This window comes from Schistosoma mansoni, chromosome 1 (assembly GCF_000237925.1).
Source record: "Schistosoma mansoni strain Puerto Rico chromosome 1, complete genome".
In the NCBI taxonomy this organism is placed as follows: domain Eukaryota; kingdom Metazoa; phylum Platyhelminthes; class Trematoda; order Strigeidida; family Schistosomatidae; genus Schistosoma; species Schistosoma mansoni.
The window spans coordinates 19423503-19448932 of NC_031495.1; the positions used below are offsets into that span (position 1 = coordinate 19423503).

Below are 25430 nucleotides of genomic sequence, written 5' to 3' on the forward strand. Positions count from 1 at the left end.
TTAGGTTGCTAGTTTGAATTATTCACTTTCTTGATATAACATGTTTTAGTAATATGATTCTTTTTAGAAAATATATATAATTTATATATACAACAGTTTTATAATAAAGCTCATTTACGAACATGTTCAACTTATGAAAGTAGAATAAAGTTTATTAAAACAAAATATCATTACAAATAGTTGCTTGAATATAAAAATGGTCATCATTATGAAATGATTAGAAATTAAGTTTATTTATTTATTTATTTGAACACATAAATATTGGTACAAGGGGCTACCAGATATATATGCTCCACACAAATCTCATTTGATTTGTGTGAGGGCTGTGATACTGCCCAGGTGCCCAAACTGAAGCATGTGGTTTTCTTAGAGTGCCACACCAGGAGCCTTTGACCTAAAGGTCTGATTCACAAGGTAGTGGAGCAACATTAGGAGATGCAGTCCCATGATAGCCAGTGACCAGCGATTGATTAATACTCCATTTGTTCCCTCAGGATACTGGAGGCCATGTGCACCATTGGTTTGGGATCAGGGTTTTTCAGCTCCCCTAGAGGACTTTCCGTGTCCACCAAACCGGTTAAAGCGTCGGACATTCGCTTTTAAGTGAATATGTTGGTATATTTTTAAATGATTAGGTTTAGATAAAATATTTCTTTAGATTGTAAATATCTTTCCATAAATGTCTTTTATTGGAATGAACCTCATTGAACATTAAGATTATATGACAAATCGATTTCTGTTAGTTTTATGTCTACTCAATACTTTATATAATCAAACTGCTGTGATGAAAAAAGTAGAATAAATAGTCTTGAGATCATTAGACGCCTTTGTGGCTGTCGGTATTCGAAATAGTCCTTAAACTTCGTATACTGCTCGTCCTGATAACCGTTACTAGATAACATACATCGGTGCATAAATCAGAAGATGAATACAAAAATGTATGTGTTATCAAATCATTTAAGCGGCTAACATTAAAGCTAGCAGAATGAATATGTACGTAGGTGGTAAGCAATGGTCAAGGATACATGTTCATACAAACGTAACAACAATAAAAGTACAATGGTATGGATAATTTGTTGTTGTATGAATGAATCTGTCTGTTAAATAATTTAATAAAAGGGTTTAACCAAATTAAATGTGAACAAAGTTAAATGTACGTGAGCTGCTATACCTTGTTGCAATCGCGAAATCCTTATAACGAATTAAATAGCTCTAAAAAATTACTCAGGATGGTATTTTTTTATTCTTCACTAGTTTGCAATAACAATTATCCTCAAACTGAACTAATCTCATAAACACTCTGACGTAAAATTTTGTTCCGTATGATTTCCATTCAGTTTACTTGTTTCACAAACGTTTCTATAATCAGTGTAGATAAATTCCTTTTACTCTTAAAAAAGGTTACGTAATGAACACCGTAATAAAAATATACTTGCAATAACATGTATATCGGCCTAATACAATTAGAAAATCATAACTTAGAAAATCGTTACTTTCATGACCCATAAAACTTAAAAAATCAAGACCGTAACGGACAGCTCAGTAGTAATCGGAGCACCAAGCTTTGAGCCATAACTTTCGTATGGATGCTTTAGAGAGTTAGTGACACTAATTGGCTGACTAAACTAGCGCAAATAGTAAATAAACAGCTCACTCCTTAACAGCTGATTTGTGTTTTCATTTGAAACTACTCTGCAGCTGATACTAAAAAACCAACCTGATGTTAATGCAGAGAAATCTATAATGATAAGGCTTATTTTTACAACAGGCTGAATCCAAGATTTAGACAAAAAAGTCTTCTTCTAACGGCTTAGAAACCATTTTATTCAGACGGTTTGGCTTCATTAACGGTATGCTTTATTCAACTTATATATGATTTATTACGCTGTCTATTATATAGTCAATCCACATAATTCCTTTAAAGCTATAATTACACTGCAAGAGTTTGTGGTTACAATATATTCCAAGCTAGATAGGAGAATACGTTTATTAACTCTGCAGATTCTGTTTCATTAAAAATAAATAAATATAACCACATGAAGTTGTAAACTGTGTCTGTCTTCCCTCAAAGCTTCAGATTAAAAGTGCTTCATATCTGTCTTCCTTATATACAACCTATCTTTTATATATTACCACCACCACTAAATTAACTACTTCTATGGATTCGGTGTTCATCTTGTTGTGCTAACGAGGTATGACAACTTGGACCGATACATATATGTGCCTGGTCCTACGTTCTAGCTGACTGACTGACTGAAACTGTATCATACATTTTGCTTTTATTTAATTAATCATGATAAATCAATTGTAATTATGAAAAATAGTAAACGTGATTTAACACTAAAGATCCATATTAAACAAAACGTATTTTAGTAATCAAAAGTGTTAACTTAGACATATGTAAATTCTGATAAGTCGTTAATATTCAACAGAAAGCATGAAATAATATTATATTTTTGGCCGAGTACACAAGTCATCATGAATTGAGAACGAAAGTTCAATAAATCAGTTTATTGATTCTTTAAAGATAAAAATAATATTTTCATAGTTGAAAGCATGAGTCAACTGAGGCTAAACCATCAAGGAAAACCTGGAAGCACTGGACGGCCGTTTACTCCTATTGTGGGACTCCTCAGCAGTGCGCATCCACGATCCCGCACTCTTGAGATTCGAACCCAGGACCTACCAATCTCGCGCCAGAGCAGTGGTCTATCGGTTAATAGGATGCGCACTTCTGAGGAGTCCCACAATAGAACGAAACGGCCGTCCGGTGCTTCCAGGTCTTTCTTGGTGATCTAGCTTCAATTGACTCATGCTTTCAACTATGAAAATACTGAAATCTCCACAAAAAACCTTCTGATCATAAAAACAATAGTTTAACTTAATAATATTCTTTTGAATAAATATCTTCTCATGAGAAACTTCTTAATGCAAGAGCAGAATGCATTATGATGCTCTTTTATCAAGGGAATTAATAACATGAAATCCTTTTGAAAATTGTTAGCATCAGAAGGTGAAATCACTTATTCGGAAAAGCTATTCCAGCTTCTAATCGTAGGATGAAAGCAGGTAAATTAAATTAAAATTTAATATAAATGTAGGTTTTCGCAGATATTTGCATTAGCCTCGAAGGTGTCGATTATTGGCGGGTCAAAAAATGATACGGCATACATACATTTGAATCATTTCTTTTGATAAGGGATACGGTCAGTTATTATTTAGATATCTGATAACAGACTGGAACCGTACAGATCTAACATCTACAGATTGAAAAAACTGTTGATTTGGATCATTAACAAAGTATTTACTTTAGAACACTAAAATGCGATGTATTCTTACTCTGAAGTATGGATTAGCTGCTTGGATGTAATACTATTATGAAGTCGAAGGAAAATTAGAAATAATGCTTCGAATATGATGTTATCAATCTATCTGAATGTATTGTAAAGGACACTGATATTAGTTCCGCTGTTATTTTTAGTAGTGTCCAAGTTATGATGTAGAAACGTTTCTTGTCTCAACACCTGGATCATTTCTTTACATTGACTTATCAATGGTGAGAGTCACTATGATCAAGGTACAAGGATGAATACTTTCGGAAATAAACTTTAATCATCAACCTTTCGATTATTTGACTTGATTATTCTGAAACCTAGACAAGTCTCAATACATATAGAATATATAAGCCTATGTGATATCTGTGAAGATGACTATGAAAAATTTACATTGTCTTTGGTGAAAAAAGTTAATATATCCTCATGGGTCTTGGATTTGCAACCAGAAATCCCCCATGTATCGACTTAGTGTTGTCTTGGTATGACAAATATAGCCCATAGCATAAGACGAAATGCCCCGATTCCCTTGAATTATAACTTTACCAAGGTGGATAAAAATGTACTCTAAACAATGGAGAATATTTCCTACTTTTATGATAAAGCTTGTCTCTTGAATTCAAATTCTACAATTAAAAGTCCCAATTCAGACCTTTTGACTTATGTAACATTACATTTTCCTGAATTCACTGATTCCATCAAGTTTCGGGAGATAAACGTTAATGAATTTTGAACACACTTGAAGATAATACTTGACGTTTACTTACTATCATTTAAAGTTTTATCAAAATATTTCTGGTTACTGATATACACTCTTTGAAAATATGTATTTATCTTGTGCATTTGTGTTGTTATTAATTTTTTCAGCCACACTGTGATGTGTATTGCTGACATCCATATAAGTAGTATATGACGATGGTCGGGCATTCCAGTAGAGGTTCGATAACGAAAGAACGGGTACGAAACTCAATTGATATGGAAATGCATGAACAACAATCATCAATGACGATGGACTGATATTTGCAGAAGAAACGGTCAAAGTTAAGACAGTTGATTGATAGTTTGCAAATTAACTGTTTACTATATGGTTGTCGGCTTTTAGTGAGATATTCTGTAATTTTGTGCTTAAATATATTCGATTGTCCCCACTCGTGTTCTCACTCACTACAACAATTTTAACGAGAACTAATTCCATAACTTCTCATAATCTAATTATGAAGCATATTTAATAAAAAAAAATCGGAAAATAAACAATTTCGGATGTTATTATCTACTGTTTATACATCTAATTTTGGTCAATATTTAATTTCGACGTTAAGGATGCCGGTCAACAATTTTATCGTCTCAAGTTACTTCTCACTATTTAAGTTCACTGAAAAATATCTGTACTTTCATCCCTTTTAAATATGGATATTGTTCACATTTGTTCCAGATTATTTGATGGATTCTTTATTTCCTATGGTTTTACTAAACAAGACTTTATATGTTCACAATGAAAGAAAACTACTAATATTTTCTTAGATGTTCATATATGGTTCTTTTTACCAATGATTGATTCGTGATTTTACTAGTGAAGAAGGATTTTTGAAGTTATTATGTATAGTTCATTTGTAATGTCATTTCGCTTAAGATCATGTGCCAGTTTTTTTGTCAGGACAGTGAGAATGATAGAGACACCGTATATATATATGCTAAAGTAACTGTTGGTTTTTGGCAAATGTAATACTGTAATTAAGAACTTTTAAAAGTAGTTGTCTCTTATTTTAGCTGATTCCTACCTGATGTAAGTTCTTGAAGAAAACTTACCATTCTTAGATAATTAGTATATTTGAACGATACTGAAAAGTATTCTAACACACGTTGTGTTAATATTAATTAACGAAATATTAACTATAGAACCCATGATAATATCTTAAAATATAATTATTAGGTAGTATATTGTATTCATAGTTGTATATATTAAACAAAAGGAAATAAAGTTTGATTAAGTTTTTATAGAGACAAATTTGGATTATTAGTAGTTCTTGTCATCGATCAATATCACTTACAATACCATTGAATACCGAATAGCATTTTACAGGCTTGCGACTAGACAGTGACACATCTAACTGACTATTCTATTCTTTTGGTGATGAATGTTTCAAATGCAATATGGTTAAACCTCAATTTTCACAAAAATTTCAGAAACACACCTAGAAGGTAGTTTTTTGTTGATTCTAGGTGATTTTTGTCTTAGACTAAAGCTTATTAGGGTAGAAATAATACTTGAGTGTTCAGTAATGAATGTTATCCTGGGACAGATTCTGAAGAACGAGATGGAATAAAATAGATTTCCATTGCTTATTAGTTTTTTTAATTATTATCTACCTAAATTTAATCCATAATGCAAAGTCCTTGTAGTGAAATATCGTCTTAAGTTTTAAAGTTGCTTCAAAAAATTATTCCCAGTTCAAAAAGTTTGTTGAATAGTAGAAATTATATTAATTTTTAACTAATATATGATAAATGCTGACCAAAATAGACACCTGTAACCACATTGATATGATACACGACTACAAAAACAGTACATAATTGTTACACTACAATTCAGGAATAATTTTAATCAATATTACTTTTCCTTATAAAGGTATATATTCTTGAGAATGTGATTAAAGTTTGCATACTAGTTATTTGAATGCCAATTTACGAAAAAAAATATATATATATAACACAATACTTACTAATTATTCTTCATGTGATCTCGAACCGAGTCAATTGAATAACTATCCTGAGAACTTACAAATATTTGAAATCTTAGTGACTAGACGTAAACTTTCATTTCACAGCAAGTTTTCTTTACGGCTAGATAAAAATGTACACAGATTCTTGAGTATTTAATTAACAGACTATTGGTATGAAAAAAATTTTGAATTGTTGACTATAAACACTAAACTTTATTCTGTGACTTCACGATAGTTTTACCTAACTTATTATAAAACTTTTATTTGCAAGGTTACTAAATAAGTGAGAGCTATAAGGTTTAGTAGTAATCTGTCCTGTCAGAAATCACTCTGACAACAACACACAATGTAGCTTGGCGTCAATTTAATCCAACTCCTAAATGATTGATTTCCTAAAGGATAGGATTTAGCCATTGATTTTTATAATCAGTTTATTTATTTTTATCAGTTAGTTTGCAGCAGGAATATTTTAGTCATAAATCTTCTAGGTTTGTTAATTAGTATGCACCACTAAGTGTAAGAAAGAGTTATAGGCTTTAAAATTTCTCATTAAAATTCTGATTAAGTGTAACTACAATTTCAAAATATACTACCGCGTCATTCTACTAGTTATCTCAAAATATCAGTTCTTAAAGTACTTTGAAGTAATTTTTATTTATTTGTTTTTGTCGCCATACTGTTAATCATAATTGACAAGACTAAATAAATACTGGAATTTCTTGAATAAAGAAATCTTCATTCTGATTATAATCATGTACTCACTAGTGACCAGCATCCAAGATGGATTTCCTTTAGTTCTAGTTAGTAGCCGTGACCAGTAGAATCTAATCTGAGTTGGATGGAGATAGTTATCCACCTCAGATAATGGGTGAAGTGTTACGCAAAATCATGGATCGATAGAAGTTAAACATTAACATCGTTGGATGCCAGTTGGGTGGTTTGAGGATTAGGTGTTCACGTGCCATACCGAGGTTTCTGGTTTCCAGTCCCATATGAGGGATCGTGGATGCACACTAATAAGGCGTTCCATATTAAAATGAAACGACCGTCCACTGCTTCCACGTTTACAATGCTGGTCTAGCTTACATCAACTCATGAATTTAACTATTAAACAGAGAACAGAGAACAAAATGGCCGTCCAATTCTTTCCGGTTTTCATTGGTGGTATTGCTTAGTATCGACTCATAAATTCAGCTATATATATACATCATTTCTTTAGGCCTAACCGATAGTCTGCTACTGTAAAATTTTCATAAAACTTTTCTTATTGATGAAATAATAATTATAAGCAAATTCGTTTTCTATGAAAAACAACATCATTTACTAATACGACCTTAAGTGAAATTGTAACATTGACCATCATATGCTATAAGGATTCTTATTCATCAATTTAAGTCAAATTTTAATAGGCTTTGGATACCTTCTCGAAACAATACGAGTAACCTTTTCTAGGACAAATTTCAACTGCAGACACGTAAAATTAGAAAGGAAAAAGTCATTTCTTATAATATATTTGAAAACAAGGTAGAAATCCTAACTGTATTTAAAAAACTTAAATTATCTAAACAATTTAATAACACTTCATTAAATGGAATTTCATAAATATGTGACAGTATTGAAAGAATAGTGTATACAAAAATCTATAAACGCTTCCATCCGTAAAGTTTCTGGTCATCTATCAACCAATTAATAGCGATTACGTTTTTAAAGTAACCCTACTCCGATGCACCATTTAAACATTTGATACTGTAGAATGGATCTCATTTATGTATATTTAATGATTAGATTTGGCAAATGATGTGAATCGAAGGTATTGGGCTATCATTATCAACTCTCACAATTTCTACCATTTTAATGATAGCTGGTTGACTTAACAGTTCACTTGACTTTTCATAAATTAATACATTAAAAACTTGTTTCAGCTGAGCTATTTTTCATGATTTACTGTCTGCTTACCGTCCAGGCTAACATCAAAAGAAGAATCTTTAGAAATCACGGAATACTAAACAGCTATCTCATCCTAGTTCGCAACTCTCAAGTTATACTTACATGATATTATCGGGCATAGAACTCTGAGCCTTTAAGTCACACAGTCCACACTCCTAAACAACTATAAATAAATTTCTTGGATCCCAAATGTTTCAGTTCCGATATGATCTGCACGTCACTTGTCATGGCTATCCATTAGATTTCCTTACATCCACCTTAAAAGTAGTCAATAAGGAGTACACAATTATTAGGGCAGACATGTTTTGATATTCTTCAGATAAAATTTAGTTGTTTTCACAAAATAGTACCCAATGCTAATTATTTCATTGGTGATTTCCACGTTTTTCCAACTATGACCGACATCTAAAGTAAATTTATTTTTAGCTCAGAGTTACGTGGAATTTTAAGATTAATATATAATATAGTTATGAGACATGATGAAAGTAACCCTCTTGATTTCAAATTTTGAAAATAAAGTTAACTGTTAAAACTTTTCTGGCTTTATTACCATTAAAATAAACAAAAACTGAAAAAGATTCTGCTTCTATGCCAGATATCAATTAGATAGAGTAGGGAACAACAGATCAAGATGCAAACGTACGAATACTTTAGAAATGAATAATTCAGCATAGTATCAGTTTAAATTCATATAGTATTGTTTGTTTGAATCTTCTCATTGATGTTTAGGACTGCAACTGGTCAGTCTCTTATTGAAATATGTGCGTATTGCGTCGACACAGCCTTAATTCACCAGCACTGTAATCAAAGATGGGTAGTGGGTAGCAGTGGAATCCAGGAAGCGCGTTTCGTCCTATTTGAGACTGGTCACCTGGATGTACCTGCATCTCACAGTTGATATTCACTCTGGGACTCGAACCCAGTACCTTTCGCTTCAAACGCCATCGTGTTATCCACTCAGCTACTAAGTCCTAATAGCCGCTTGCTTGTGCAATAGGGTGAAGTTTAAACCCATTTGTATTGTTTGCCTGAATCATCCGATTGATGTTTAGGACTGCAGTTGATCAGTCTCTGGTACTGGATTCGAGTCTCAGAGTGAACATCAACTCTCAAATGCAAGTACATCCAGCTGACGAGTCCCAAATAAGACGAAACGCGTATCCTGGATTACACTGCTAGCCACTATCCATATTTGCTTACAATAGTATCAGTTTATTATATTAAAGTTTCCTGCTTTCAATTTTTTTTATTCCCATGATGAATTAAAAAGACATTCTCTATTTAACGGAAGCTTAACTCGATAAAATTCTAATGAAATTATTTTTAATTGAATACTTCTAATTCAGTTTAATCTTAAACCTTCATTTCGAATTACAGATTGCTTCATTCTGCAATCAACTATACCGCTTTATGTTATATCTTTCATTACCAGTTGTTCTACTACCTCCACTCTTCTACTTTTCATCTTATGAATATCCTATGATTATATAGAAAAACATGCAAATTTAGATTAATATACATCTATGAAAACTTTCATTATTTACTATAGCTGAATAATTGACTAATATTAAAGCATAAAGATGATGTAACAAAATTATTGACATGATAATTAAGTTCAATAAATTTCATTCTCATATATAACTTAAGTAATCAGTAGTTTTAAAAGTAATTTTTTTTTAAATTAACAAAAAAATAATTAACCAATAAGATATTTAATAAACAAATCATTGGTTAAAACATTTTATAAAAGTCATCAATATTTTAATTGTAAATTCCATTCATTTCTCAATGACAAAATCATTAACAATTATAGATAAATTAAATTTACATAATCAAAATGTAGACAATTATGATAATAATAATAATAATAATAATAATGAAAATAATTATGAGGTAAGATTATAAATATAAAACTACTGTAAAGTGTTTTCTGTAAATATATTTTTTATAATATTTTCAAATGTGTGAAATAATTTAATTTAATCAACAACAACAATCAAAAATGTTTTTCAACGATCTGAACAAACAAAAGTTTGTATGAACAAAGTACCAAAAGAATTTTAAAAATGCAAATTTTCTTCTAAATGGATAAAATACATTTAACAATAAAGCTGAAAATCTCTTGGTATAGTTTCGTTGAATATTTCCATTGATAATTTGAACTGTAATTGATCAGTTTCTTATTGGTATATGTGCATACTGAGTGTCTTGGGTCAATATTGACTTGATTCACAAGCATTATAAGCAAAGATGGATAGTGGCTAGCAATGAAATCTAGGACGGGCATTTTGTCCTACTTGGAACTCACCAGCTGAATGTATCTACATTCGAGAGTTGATGTCTACTCTGGGACTCCAATCCAGTACCAGAGACTGATCGATTGCGGTTCTAAACATCAACGGGAAGATTCAAGTAAACAATTAAATTTCACCCCATTAAACAACCATGTGGCTATCAGGACTCAATAGCTAAATGGATAACGTGATGACGTTTGAAGCGTACATTACTGGGTTCGATTCCCTGGGCGAGAATCGACTCTGAGGCGCAGCCACATCCAGGTGACGAGTTTTAAATAGGACGAAACGCGCTTCCTGGATTCCACTGCTAGCCACTATCCATCTTTGCTTATAAAAAAGCCGAAACGTTTAAATATAAAGTGATATTTTAACTCTTTAATTTTCCACTTTACATATTTTTTTTCTTCGGAATGCTTTTATATACATTGTAAGGTATACTATAGTACTATTTACAAAAATTAATCAAACGAATTAAAAATAATCGCTTTATCATAACTAGACGCCATCGTTTTTCTAATCTGTGTATTTGCAGTAATTATGAATCAGTTTTTGAAGAAATTATCTGAAATTTCTTTTATAGTCAAACAGAATTTTAGACGCTTAACGAACGTGGAATTTTCATTTAATATGTACCATATACTCATGAAATTGTTATATGACTGTCTATTCTATGTATTCAACAGTTTTGATTCAGGAAAAGGCGAAATTCTAGTTAATATGTATGTTACATTTGAGTGTTATCACAAAGATATTGATTTAAATATTTGATCACATATAAAACAATAGAGTTTAATAATTTTACATAATTTATTAATGGTTATAGTCTGAACGAAAAGTTTCCTCTGAAACAAATGTGACCCATGTCAAACTACGAGTTACTGCGGAGAAGTCTATGTTTCAGTCTGCATTAGGTGGGATTATTTCCTGTCTTGGCAGCGCAGTAGGAACAGGAAATATTTGGAGATTTCCTCGTATTTTGGCATCACATAGTTATTCTACCGGTATGTACACTTTGTGAAATTTTTATACTCTACGTTGTATTGATTTAAATAAATGTCAACATATCCAGATTACTCAAGTTACATAAATATTTAGTATTATTAAGAAAGTAAAATCTTTTGCAGCATGTGTACCATATATTTGATTCAACTGTTTCAAGAGTATGTAATGTAATAAAGTAAATATTACACGGTTTGAATTCATAGACAAAGATTTCTTATCCACCTTATCGGAGTAAAATATCGAAAAAATAAGGTATATAACCTTCTTTTGGTACTTTAAATACAAAGATATGATGTAAATTAATTTACTCTATAAATCTTTAGTTGAACTACGTTGACTCGGACTGTAAAGATGTTGTTGTGCACTGTTTATTATTTAATAAAAGTTTAGAAGTTCCTAAAGTCTATCCTAATCCTACAGTTAGCAAGATTTTTCTAACTGGAACATTTCTATTTGTTTTACTCTGCCATGAATCCAATCATGTAATGGATCACTATATATATATATCTTTCAAGATCGTGAAAGGCAGCAAATTTCTGCAGCTTTTCATGTGAATTTATTATACATTCATCTATATCTTAACTTCTACATTCATAAGCGTTACAATAATAGAAAGTGGATAATAAGTAGGTTTTTCTTAATGTTTGCTTTCATACTTGATTCTTAATTGCCTAGAAAACAAAATATTTACACGGTTTTGACTTAATACTTTGTATAAAAACTTATTTCTGAACAATATTCATTCTCTTAATAACTTGACCAATATTTCTACTTTCAAAAGTATATTCATTTGAGATTTAAGAATATAATAGGTGGAGAAAATTGAGTTGTCAGAATCATGGATATTCATCAATCGAAAACTTTTAAATGTCTAATCGATACAGGTTTTTGATGTACGATTCACTAACTTCTTGGATGCATTCATGCCATGAAGTATATTTTTACAACTTAGAATGAATGAAATGTCTACAAAATAAGGATCATGTTCCTAGTTGATAACTATATGAACATTTGTTTAATAAAATGATTAAAAATAATGATAACTCCTACTGACTGTTAACAGATTTTATAAAACAGCAAGAGTGAATATTCAGAACATTAAAATAACCCATAGTGTCATTGAATCACAAAAAGAGAATTCAGCGAAGAAAATTTCCTTTTCGACGAATCATTTACTCAAGCTGTATATTCGCATATATAGTTATATGGAAAATCTATGTCTATAGAAGGATAGAAAAGATTACATCATGAATTGATTCGAGAATAAATAACAAATTAGGTTACATATTAATCAAGGGGTAAGGAAGAACATAATTTATGGGTCAGGTAATTGTCCAAATGGCAGATTAAACAAAAGCGACAAACACAAGGGATTCCTCAGATTAGAAGAGACACTTCATCAAAATGTACCACCTTTTCATTGATTATTTAAGAGTAGGATAAACGTTTACTACTCATACTAAATCTTTATAAATGGAGTTGAAACAACTATTCATAATTATCAAAAGGGGGTTTTGAGGAGTACTTCCAGGTTTTCCATGGTAGTCTAGCTTCAATCGACTCATGATTTCAACTATTCATAATCGTTGTAGATAATTAAAACACTTTCAATCCATTTTTATGCAATGTATTATGAATTACACTGAAAGGAACTTACTTACTTACTTACGCCTGTTACCCCTCGTGGAGGAGCATAGGCCGCCCACCAGCATTCTCCATCCAACCCTACCCTGAGCAATTCTTTCCAGTTCTTTCCAGCTTTTATTCATCCACACTGAAAGGAAGCTTGATTCCTAATTACCGTAATTACTAAAGCAATGAATATTACTTATCAGGTGAATTTCAACTAAGTCGTTATATTGTTAATGAATCATTAATTTTTATGAACAATAGAATGATTGTATGTGAATTACTTTTCTTTTTCATTACAATATTTTTCAGGTGCATTAACATTTTATATAGTATGGTTGATTATCCTATTTTTATGGTCCATACCGATCATTATAGTTGAATATTCAATTGGTAGATTTACTAGAAACTCTGTTACATTAGCATTCTGTAAATTTTTTGGAAAAAAATTTTTCTGGTTAGGAGGATGGATGGTCGCAGTAGTTTTCTTTGTAAGGTTAGATTATTGTTTTTAACATTTTTTTCTACGAAGGTTTTGAAAGATTTTTGGTAACTTATTATGATAATTATTTTGATTTTCTTTCCATTATCAAGGAAATAGAAATTGTTTATTATACTTAATAACTAAAGTTGTATAATCGAGTGTTTATGGTTGCTCTAATTATTTGCATAGAGTCTGTTACGAATTTTTAATGGAATTCAGTTGACACATATGTATATTTGTGATACTAGATTGTTGATTATCATTATTAAGACTTCTGGTCTCAGCTGGGGCTTCTAGTGTATTGGTACTCCATAATAAGGCTTATCTATGACGTCATATGAGCTAACTGGTTATCATAGCCCTAAAAAGTTAAGTGATAACCCACCATTATGACTCTGAACCACATTGATTCACATTTTTAAAACTCATTTGTTTCCTCCAAATGGGAAGCAGATTTTGCAAGCTAACATTAACAAACAGCTGATTTAAATGATGTAAGACATCTTGCCATTTAAAGACTACAGTTAAACAGTACTACATAAACACATTGTGAATACAAATTTGAGTAATTACAGGAACTCATTGATCTCTCTGGAACTATTCGTTTACATAGGTCTGCATTCGTTATGTAAATTTTACCAAGCTGTTTAATGAATCAATTTCTGTCTCTATCTAACCTAGTTTTTAATATTACTGTGAATACTCAATATGTAGTAAAATATACTATAATTTGAGTTGAATTACAGTCTACCTGGATTGTAATTATCCAAAGTAATAGTTTGTTAGAAATGGGCTACTTAGAAACTAGACTTTAAGTTCTTTAGTTAAATTTTGTGATGAATCAAGGTTACTTATCATTGAGAAGTTCTAGTATGAAACATGACAATTGTTTCAAGATCATCTGTTGTCATGATTTTAAAAACCTAAATCGATTAAGTACCTTGATACATAGTTCATTTGTTTGACTGTTCGAATGAACATTATTATAGTATGGTCGTATGTTATGTTTGGGAAAATCTTTCGATTACAGCTATTATGATTCCTCATAATCTATAAACTAAATATCAAGATAAATCTTTTTACTGTTTGAAATACTGACTTCAACATCTTCACATATATGCGATATACGATTTGGAACATTATTATTCATAGTATTCCAATATATACTGTTCTCATTGTTTACTGTTCAGTTTAATTCGAGTTAATTGAACGCTACAGGACCATGTTTCATTTATCAATATGATATTTTCTATTTTATTTTTTTCCTATTTAGTGGTTATTATCCAGTTATACTTGGATGGTGTTTATATTACCTTTATTTATCATGTACTCTATCTTCACTACCAACTACTGAACAGGCTGGTTTGGAAATCTTCACAAACTTCACACAGGTACATATATTAATGACGGTAATAACATAATTATGTAATTACTCAAAAGACAAAAAAACCTGAATGAAACTTTGATGATTTTAATAAATTATAAACTACATTATCTATGTAATAAGAAGTTTTATAATGAATCAGTGTCATTCTTTTTACAAAGTACAATTTTATGTAGTCGGATTCAAATAACACTAAGTTATTTAGACAGGTTAGACCATATGGTTATCCTAAATGAGATAAGTAATACGGAATTTTGAAGTTCTTACTAAATAGCTGAAAATTAAATTTTTAACTGCTAAACCACTACTACAGTGTGCCATGAAATTCAGTCAATAAAATCCCACCTTATTCATTGGTAGTATACCTGATGTAAATCTATTCAAAAAGAAGTTAATTTAAGAGTTTAAAATAGTTTATAAAGATGTTCATTTTACAGATAAATTATACCCTAAAAATATCTGATAAAATTACTATCCAAATAGATTTTGGTAAGATGTTTCACATCATTTATAAAAAACACTTGGCCCGATCATACACAGATGTTAAGAATTTTATTCAGTTTGTATACCAATCACAAAAGCAACATATTATATAGAACAAGTATGTACAGTATTTAAAACCGGAGAAGCAAAGAAGAGGAATATGTACTCCAATGTTGCTCTGTAATCGAATTTTGTAGAAGACTTTTACAGTTAATTATATCCCAGTTTTGGAAGCTAACTCTTACGAACTGTGTCAGTATTTCGACTATTACATATTCAATAAACTATTAACTACTAAATTTAAGAAAACCCATTGAATTAATAATGTTCGCATACAAAGTCTACAATAGCTCTACAGGTATATCTTAACAGAAAGCAGAAAATTAGAAAATCCTCAATTTCGCTCATCAAGTCACGTAGGTAACTTTCCATAATAATTCGAAAATAATTTACTAACTTTAGTTACCTCTGTACTGACTGCTTGACTGTTTCGCTACAATGGTGTATGATCTTATTGCCCAGGAAACCCCAACTATCTAGCTAAAGGACTACAACATTATCAAAACCAACCACTCTAATTACATAAATCTACTAATATTTCAATATATTCAAATATTTATTTATTTGTTTAATATGAATTGTTTTATTTCATACCATTTAGCATTCATACTGGCCAGTATTCACTCAAGTTCTAGCAGTTACACTCAGTGGTGTTTGTTTATTAGGTGGAATCAAGTGGATTGAAAGGGTCAACATGGTTCTAGTTCCATTGCTTTTGGCGATTGTGATTTTTACATTTGGTTGGTCATTAACACGACAATATGCTGAAGTTGGCATTGTATTTCTTTTCACACCATCATGGGGTGAGTAATTGCAATCGATAAGGGATCTAAACGTTTTTTTTACAATATCCTAAAATATAAGAAAGTAACCATAAGGTATATTAATATTAATCGTGTAGGTCAGTCATTCATCCATACTAACGTAATAAAATTTATTTTTATCATCATTTATCAATCACATTAACCATATTTTTGATGGTCGTGGAGTCTAAGAGTGAATCAGTAAAACTCCTGAGTGTGTTAATCTCACCACACAGCCAAATAATTATAAATATATATGCTATCAGAAAGGGGTTTTGTGGAGATTTTAGTAATTTTATAGTCGGATTCATGAGTCCATTAAAGCTAGACCACCAGAGAAAAACTGGAATCACTGAACGACCGTTTTATCCGATTGTGGGACTCCTCAGCATTGTGCATTCACGACCCTTATCGTGAAATGCGAGCCCAGGACCTATTGGTCTTGCACGCGCACACTTAACATCTAGACTACCGGGCCAGCATTCAACGGTGTTATTGTCTAACTTCAACCGATCGACGAAATCGCGCTACCGCCCTATTGGTCCCGGGTTCGATTCTCGCGAGCGGGATCGTTAATACACGTTGCTGAGGAGTCCTATACTAGGACGAAACGACCGTCCGGAGCTTCTAGGTTTTCCATGGTGGTCTAGCTTTAATTGGCTCATGAATTCAACAATCATATAAACATATATCTTAATTATGAGCTTACTTTCAGATTATAAAATCGAATGACGTCTGTCCAACACATTTAGTCGCATAACGCAGTAGATGTTAATAATATTTCGAAATATACATACTGATGAAATATTACGTACTTCTAGCTGCTTGTGACTATCGATCTCTTTGAAACATATTTCAAACATTAACTTCATTTATTTGATAACTGCAAATAAAATGCACATGTTCATGAACAAACAAATCTTTATTGTGTTTGTTGACCAGATGAAATCAAACAGAAAATCATCTTTCAGTAGAATAAAAATAAATGATCTTTAGTTTACAAGTGATTTGTCAAAGTTGTGGGTTGAATCGAGTGACTTAATTCATTTACTATAATCTACACTGTTCACTGATAACACTGGGGACTAGAATGGTATGTTCCACTAAAATTCCGAGAACATATAAATGTGAGACGTGAGAAGGTAATATCATATTATGAAACTAAGTATTATATATTTTTCTCATTTCAGGAAGCTTTTTAAACCCCAGTATGTGGATCGCAGCGGCCGGTCAAAATGCATTCGATACTAACGCTGGTATGGCTGTTCTGGCAACTTACTCTACTTTTATGTCACGGGACTCTAGGATAGTTTCGTATAGTTTCCTTATTCCTATTGTCAACAATGTCGTTAGGTAAACGGATTACTTAAAGTTGGTTTGTTTTAATTTTTTATTTGTCAAGATTTGTAATGATAGATCTTTTAGCAAGAAACGAGATAAATAAAGACTGATGTATTGTAGTAGTGAATATCGAAAACTGTTTACAGTTGACCAGCCCTGAAGGTGATCAAACTGTAGCTTTTTTTTGCTATAATACTACTTATTCTTAGATAAATAAATAATGCAAACTCTATTTTGATGCATCAAATAAAAGTTATTTTTTAAGCTAAATCTTATGTAACCCTAGATGTTTACGACATTTAATTATTCCATTAACCGTCCAAAATTCCTCAAAATGGCTTTTTTAAAATTTACTTTATCCTACCATTAGCTTCTTCGCATCGATCACAATCTTTTCGACTGTATTTTCAACAATCATACAAACAAATCCCACAGCTACTCGTTCAGCTATTGTTAGGATTATAAAGACCGCTGGACCCGGTAGTACGGGACTTACTTTCACCTGGTGAGATTTATTTAATTACAATATTCAATACGTTAAACTAGATTGAAGTGTCATTTGAAATATGTTTAAGACAACTACAGTTTTCATGTTAATGGGTTTTAAGTATATAAGTTTTCATAACATATAAAAGTGTCAGTACATCAAAGTACCAGAAAAACATACAAGTTGAAGTGACAGTATTGTAAGGACAAAAGAAAATGAATATATAATCAATAAGTAAAAGATTTGCTAAGAGATATAATTTTTTTAAATAGTTAAGATCATGAGTCAGTTTAAGTTAGACCACCATGGAAAACCTGAAAGCATTGGATGGCCGTTTTGTCCTATTATGGGACTCCTCAGCAGTGCGCATCCATGATCCCACCTCGCGAGATTCGAACCCAGTTCGTATCGGTCTTGCGCTCGAACGCTTAACCTCTGGACCATTGAGCCGGCATTCAACGGTGTTAATGTCTAACTTCAACCAATCCACGAAATTGAGCGATACATCCACCATTGTCTTCAGTGAGTTACTATCTCACAACAGACCCGACTGAACTCCACTGGTCGCTGCTTCTCACTAGAACTCCAGGAAATGCTTCTTAAAGCCAGTCACAATAGGTTTTCCATGGTGGCCTTACTTCAACTGACTCATGACTTGAACTATTTAAATTGCTATAATATCCACAAAACCCCTTTCTGATATTAGATACAGTTTTGTTTTTTTAAAATATCCATATCTTACTGACTAATTCTGACGTGTTCTAAACTCAACAGTTAGTCGAAGGAAATTATTTATACATACTTCTATTAGGTTATCTATACATCTATGATTTATATTATTTCTTTATTGTCACTTAAATGGAAATAAAAAATGTAACTCCTACATCATGTTCAAGCATAGAAAATAAAATAACTGAAGTGAATTGAACCAAATGGATATTACTTACAAAAAGTGACATTTTCTGACTAAATAAATTTTAGATTAATTTACTTTTACAGTACATTAGTGATGTAAAATACTTTAGCACTTAGCAAAAAAAGAAAACTTAGATCAATTTTTTCAAAATGAATAACACTGATATCATTATGTATATTAACCCAAAATCATCTTTCTTTAAACAATATCATAGCACATACCTTTATAAAATGTAAATCATTAAAGGAATTTCTAATATAGATATAATTTTTTTCATTTCAGGATACCTGTGCTATTTTCAAAAGTTGGTATATTCGGTCGAGTATTATGCGCCTTATTCTTTTTATGCCTTGTTTTTGCTGGAATTAGTTCTTTGTTATCATTAACTCAAGTGCATGTTCTTGCTATGAAAGATTTTAATGGTGAGTTATTCAATTCAGACAAAACATGGATTAACTTTTTTGAAATAAAGTGAAAAATTAAACGTAAAAAAACGTTTTCATTAGTTTTCATCTTATTGAGCAACATATTAGTTTCAAGCAATTAGTAAAATGAAGGTATTTCTATAACAAGAATATTGAATCTTTTGTTTTTGCATAAAAATTTTAAAAATAAAATATTTCAGTATTACAGAGATGTTCATTTTAGGTATTTAGGTATATAATAATTTTGTAAAAAAGAATGTTTCTACAAAATCACCTGACAAATTGACATTACTTCTGGTTATAACTTTTTTAAAAATATGAAATGTTCATAGGGTGCTGATGGGTGGCTTATGCTTCTGAATGAGGGGTTACAGGTGTAAATAAGTAATTCATGTTAATAGGAAAACAAATGAACTTTAGTGAACAAGAATACCATTGGGGACAATCGAATGTATTTGAATACAAAATTATGGAATCCCTAAGTAAAGTCTGAGAACCATACATTAAATACTTTATTTTCAAAATGTCAATCAATCGTCTCAGACTTCACTGGCCGTTCATTTCCAAAGCAATCATTCTCTTTCCTCGTTCTCTTTTGATTGATCTCCTTAACCTTCCTCTGCCAGGTGTTTCACTTTAGATTGGTGATACATACTACTTACATCTATCAACGCTAGTAGCACACACCACAGAACAACTTATGCAACTCTTAAGATAGTTTCTGTAATTTAAAATTATCTTCCAACTCCCTAACTCTTTTTTCCATTGTAAATATTTTTTTTCAGAAGTGTCACAAACCATCTTCATTTTCTAATTGAAATGAATATTTTGACAAAAGTATTTAAGTTAATTCAGCTTTTCTTTATCTGTACACAATATTTATAGAGTTTTGATTTGATTCTCTGAGCCTTTAGTAAAAGCTCAACGAATTTACAATACTTAACTGATCATAATTGCAACCTAGTCCAAAATTATTTGGCTTCCTATGTTACTTACAACTGATATACATTAGAGATATGAATTGATCATTTCAGTTACTGTATAGTACACCTTTATATTAAATTTCAATCACATTTTGACAATTACTATCAATCTTCTATATATTGAATAACAAATATAAATTTGGGTGTTAGATCAAACTATGTAAATAAGTGATTTTTAGGTGAATGGTTTTCAAAAGATTTCCTCTTTGACAATCTGACTATAATCTCCATTACTAAATAATATTTATCACTAGACCGATATCTTACTTAGATTCCATTCCCAAAAAAAATGTATTATGAACTCTCAAGCTTAGATTTTAAGCCGATACAAATAAACTGTTGAATAGAAAATAATTTTGTGTTCAAGACGATTTGAATAAAAGAAGATCAACATCTTAATGTATTCGTAAGCTTCGAACAAAACTAAAATGTTGTCTTCTGAGTCATAAATGCTAGGTAATTTTCCATTTAATTCTAGATAACAGTTCTTCAATTGTATTTTGTATATTGGTAATTTATCCTAGATGACGTAATTATGTTAACTAGTATACTCATTAAGCAATTAGAGTGGATATAAGCAATTCATAAACCATTCCCGACCAATACAAAACCGGTGAGACTATAATTTATGGACGACCTTCAGGTGATGCTAAACTGACCCTGAGAGTATCCATCTAATAACTAGGATCAAACGAGGGTTATGAAGCAGTGTGATGAATAAGAATTATAATTTAGAGTTGATGGTCAAGGTTAGGAATTAGATTAAGGGTTCTCATCACGGAGAGACATCAACTATAATGCCAAAACTCTACTTAACCAAATGGATGAGTGGATTTCGCGCCGAAATTCGAGACCTGTTATCTTACACCTGATTGGTTCGTCCATGAATTATGGTCTCGCCACATAATCACCAGAAAATTTTAATGATTAGACAGCGATAAGCAAAAGTTTTACTTTTTATTAAGTCGACCTGTTTTTCACTTCGTAATCAAGGGAATTTTTATTTATTTAGAAAACTTTCAATATCCTTATGATGTGATGTTTCAAACTCTAATTAGAAAATTTGACATGTATAAATTGGATCGAAAAGTTGATATCATGACTAAATTAAATAATAACAAATTAATACTAAACTATTCGGTTATCAAAAGTTTTAGTAGTCATCAAATATACAAATTATACTTTTCCTGAAATTTTGAATTTATTTTCATGTTTGGTAATATTACTTTCATTAACAGTTCCACATCGACTAGCAGTCGGGATTGCTTTATTAGCTTCAATGATAATTGGTCTTCCATCTGCAATCAAATTGGAGTTTCTTACAAATCAAGTAAGTGAGTTTTGTTATTCAAGAAAAAAAATTTCAACCTAATTGTGATATATGATCGTTTGTTTCATTATTTTGTTAATTGTTTTTTAGGATAATACATGGGGCTATGGTCTTATAGTATCTGGATTTTTGTTCTGTCTAATTGTAATTATTTACGGCCCGAATCGATACAGGCGTGTCCTAGTAAATGACTATGGAATAAATGACTGTAACTTGAGCATTATTTGGATTCCAATAATTGCGTGAGTTCCATCTTAGTTTGTTCAATCAATCTAAGCATTCTAATCGATTAGTGCTAAAAGAAATACCAGTCGGGAAATACAGTCACTTTATGCTGAAATTGTTAAAAATTATATATATATATATATAAGGTAGATTTAGGTAAATTGCTCGAAAATCTGTATTTCAGATGACATCCACAAATTAAAACAAAAGGGTTGGCAAAAGGATATGACAAAAAATGATTATCTCTTAATAAAAACAAACTGATACAAATTGTTTAGTGGTATTTTTCAATAACACCTTTCAAGGTAATGATGAAGTCTTTGAAAATTATTCTTTCAGCAATATAAACTATAACTTCTACATATCTTCTAAGGAAACGGTGGTAATTCAATAACAACATGGCTAGTATCAAATTAAATTGTATAGGTAGCTATATAAGAGTAGAATTGAGTAGTACTTATCAAAGAAAATGTAATTGGTATATAAATATTTTCTTTTCTTAATAAAGTCGAAAGTCATCGTTGTTTAGTAAATTGTAAAAATCATACATTTTATTGTTATCATTATTATTAATGGCTTTATTCAATATGATATTTCGGTACAAGATAGAATTTTCAGCAAAGAGTACTTCAACAAGTTTCTTTCACAAAACCAACAAAAAAGAAAGGAAAAAGGTGAAAGAAATCGAAATGTTTAAGAATACAAGTTATTGAGTAGGTCAACGCTAAAAACCTGTTCGTCACATAGTATATTTGCTAGACAAGATATTGTAGAGCTTGCATACTTTTGCCTGCGTGCATGAATTCTAATGTATTGACGCCTCGTTCTATCAAAAGATTTGCAAAGAAAAAGATATGAATGAAGTGGATGGTTAGTATCTTATAAGATAACACCTGTCAAGAGTTTGTAGGACTTTAAATGTCTATCCACAACCATAATAATAATGACTCCAAAAGATTCACCACAGACCCTGCTAACTGCCTTCAGCACTCTCCTCAGTACAACAAAGTCTTTTCTGAAAATCCCAGGAAAGTGTAATGGAGAACAGTAAAGAGTAATAGGTAATATTCAAGAATCGACGAATTGTAAGAGTAAATGTCGAGTAAACCAGAAAGCATTAAGCCTCTTTATGTAGTATGTCAGACGGAAAACATTCTTCAATAACAATAAAACATGAGAAGACCAAGAGAGATCAGAGGTAAAGGTAATACCAAGAAATTTGACATTTGATATGTGTTTACCAAAATGTCTCCGATGGCACAAGCATTATGAGATCCCAAAACGATGTTTATATGCTTTTCATGCCTCAGGCTAAAGTAAACAGTTTAACATCTTGACGGATTAAGTATGAGAACATTACCAATAGACCACCCTTCAATACGAGACAAAAACTCATTTATTTCAAAGGAATGTAAAGAGTAGAAATCGGCATTCATACAGTGAGATCGTCCGCATATTCAACAAAAGTATTTTCTGTAGATGATAGCAGATCAATCAGAAAAAAGAGGAAAGAAGGGGTGGAATAATAGCTCCTTGTGTTACACTTAATGAGACACTAGAGACATTGAACACTTTCCTGCAAACAAAGTGTACTGTCCCCTTACAGGGAGGTAGGAGCATAGCATTTGCATATCTACTTCGAATTGTCTTATACAAGTTTCATTGTTTCTTCATTCCTGATCTTATCTCGATTGCTTTCAGTTTCCTTCTCTCTTCTCTTCATATGAATCTTTTCAACCGTCTGGTCACAGACCTTCCGATTGGTATTACGTACTACTTATATCTGCAAACATAAGTAGCATACACCACACTTGGATATTCTTTCAAACTACTCATGAAATCGTTGCCTTTATAGCAATTTGATCACATCATCATCCGATTTTAAGAAAATAGTTTCACATTACAATTATTCTGTTTTTATTGTTTTATTTTTTAAAAAATTTAGTTTACATTTGTTTCTCAAATTGATCATTTTTCAGAGTTTTGGTGCCTTTACAATCAATCGTATTAATCGTATGGTGGATATATGAATCTATCAAATCAGAACCAAATTGGTATATTTTAACTTGGGATACTTTATCAACAACATTGCTAGAAGTAGGCTAGAATTTCTTTCTTATAATTATTTTATAATGGATTTAAATAATATAACTGAATAGAATAATTGTCTAAGATGTAACCAAAAATGAATTTATAACAAAACAAACCATTCAAGACCAATTAAACTCTCTAAAATAAATGATCTAGAATTTGTATCCAGTAAAACTGTTTGCTGATCAAAGACTCAATTACAATCAGTGATTTATTAACAGTAGTACGATGGATTTATGAATACTTGATTAAGTAATACTTTATATTGAAAGTTCACATATTATCACATTTTGTGTTGAATTGTGTAAGGTTTACATTATTTCGGTAGACAATGTATATCAGTTGGTCGGTTTTAGTTTCATATTACTAAATTATTTTCATCGGATGGTTAAAATGATGAAAATATTTTATGTATAAGTTCGATTCTTGGATACTGTTACAAATTCAACCTTGTTTAGCTCATTCAAAATAGTCCGGTAACATATATTTTTAGCTTTTTATGAAGTAAATAATTCTAAATGAAACAATATAACAACTTTTCAGAATTTTTGTGATTATATTATTTCATTCTTTATGGAAACAAATCGTCTTTTCATATTAACATTAGAATTCTGATGTAACGAGACTCTAAACGCCATGTTTTAAATCACAAACTGATCTGGCAATTTGAATATACTGTAGTTTTAATGTATTTGTTATGAATGATAACTTTTGGGATCCATTTTTGGACCAACACTATGCGTATATTTTTATGGTATAATTGCCAAATAATTAAACTATTCACACTCATGTTCCTCTTATTATGAGCTCTATTTTGACCTATGAACTACCATTCTTGAGTTATGCCCTGTCTATCAATTGCTATCTCCCTTATTCACAGCCACATTTGGTTAAATCTCGTACAAATGTTGTTTCCTATTTTATCGTATGATGCGGTCTATCTGGTTGATATATAAGCCCAGTATGTTTGAAATAAATGATTCACACCGCAAAGGCTGAGATTGGCGTTTTGGACTTAACAGACTGGGCTAGGTGAGAAGCAGGATCGATAAGTACTCTAGACTGCTCGTACGAGTTTCATGTGTCATTGGTCCGATCGATAATTCACTGCTCTCTAATTGGCGGCATCGTAACGTCACATATTAACAGGGCACACAGACCACAAGATATAACAGTACTTTTATATTTAATAACTACCGATTCACTACTCAGTGCTTTCTACTTTGAACTAGGAATATATTTACAAATAATTTATAATATCTATTTAAAAACATGCTTTTCTTTAAAATGAAAGAAAAACAAATTGTTAATAAACTTTTAACTTATCAAATATTTTTTTAAATTTTACTTTATCAAGTGGTTAATTTTACTGATTGGTCTATTGATACTAAATTGGATTCTATATCGAACAAACTTACTGAGTGGAGCTCTGAAAAGATCCCATGGATGTGACCCATACGATCCATCTACTTATGTTAACAAAGATGATTT

General features: G+C 31.1%; 1 protein-coding gene across 1 annotated transcript; it reads left to right on the forward strand.

The window, feature by feature from the left end:
• Positions 1 to 1229: 1229 nt before the first annotated feature.
• Positions 1230 to 23954, forward strand: Smp_055260 (putative sodium-dependent amino acid transporter; the record flags this gene model as incomplete). The annotated part of the gene is made up of 9 exons (XM_018793562.1): positions 1230 to 1232; positions 11120 to 11297; positions 16004 to 16141; positions 17332 to 17494; positions 17853 to 17987; positions 19168 to 19307; positions 21532 to 21623; positions 21714 to 21865; positions 23828 to 23954. 9 exons carry the CDS (start codon positions 1230 to 1232, stop codon positions 23952 to 23954), a joined length of 1128 nt encoding a protein of 375 aa, XP_018648062.1.
• Positions 23955 to 25430: the final 1476 nt, after the last annotated feature.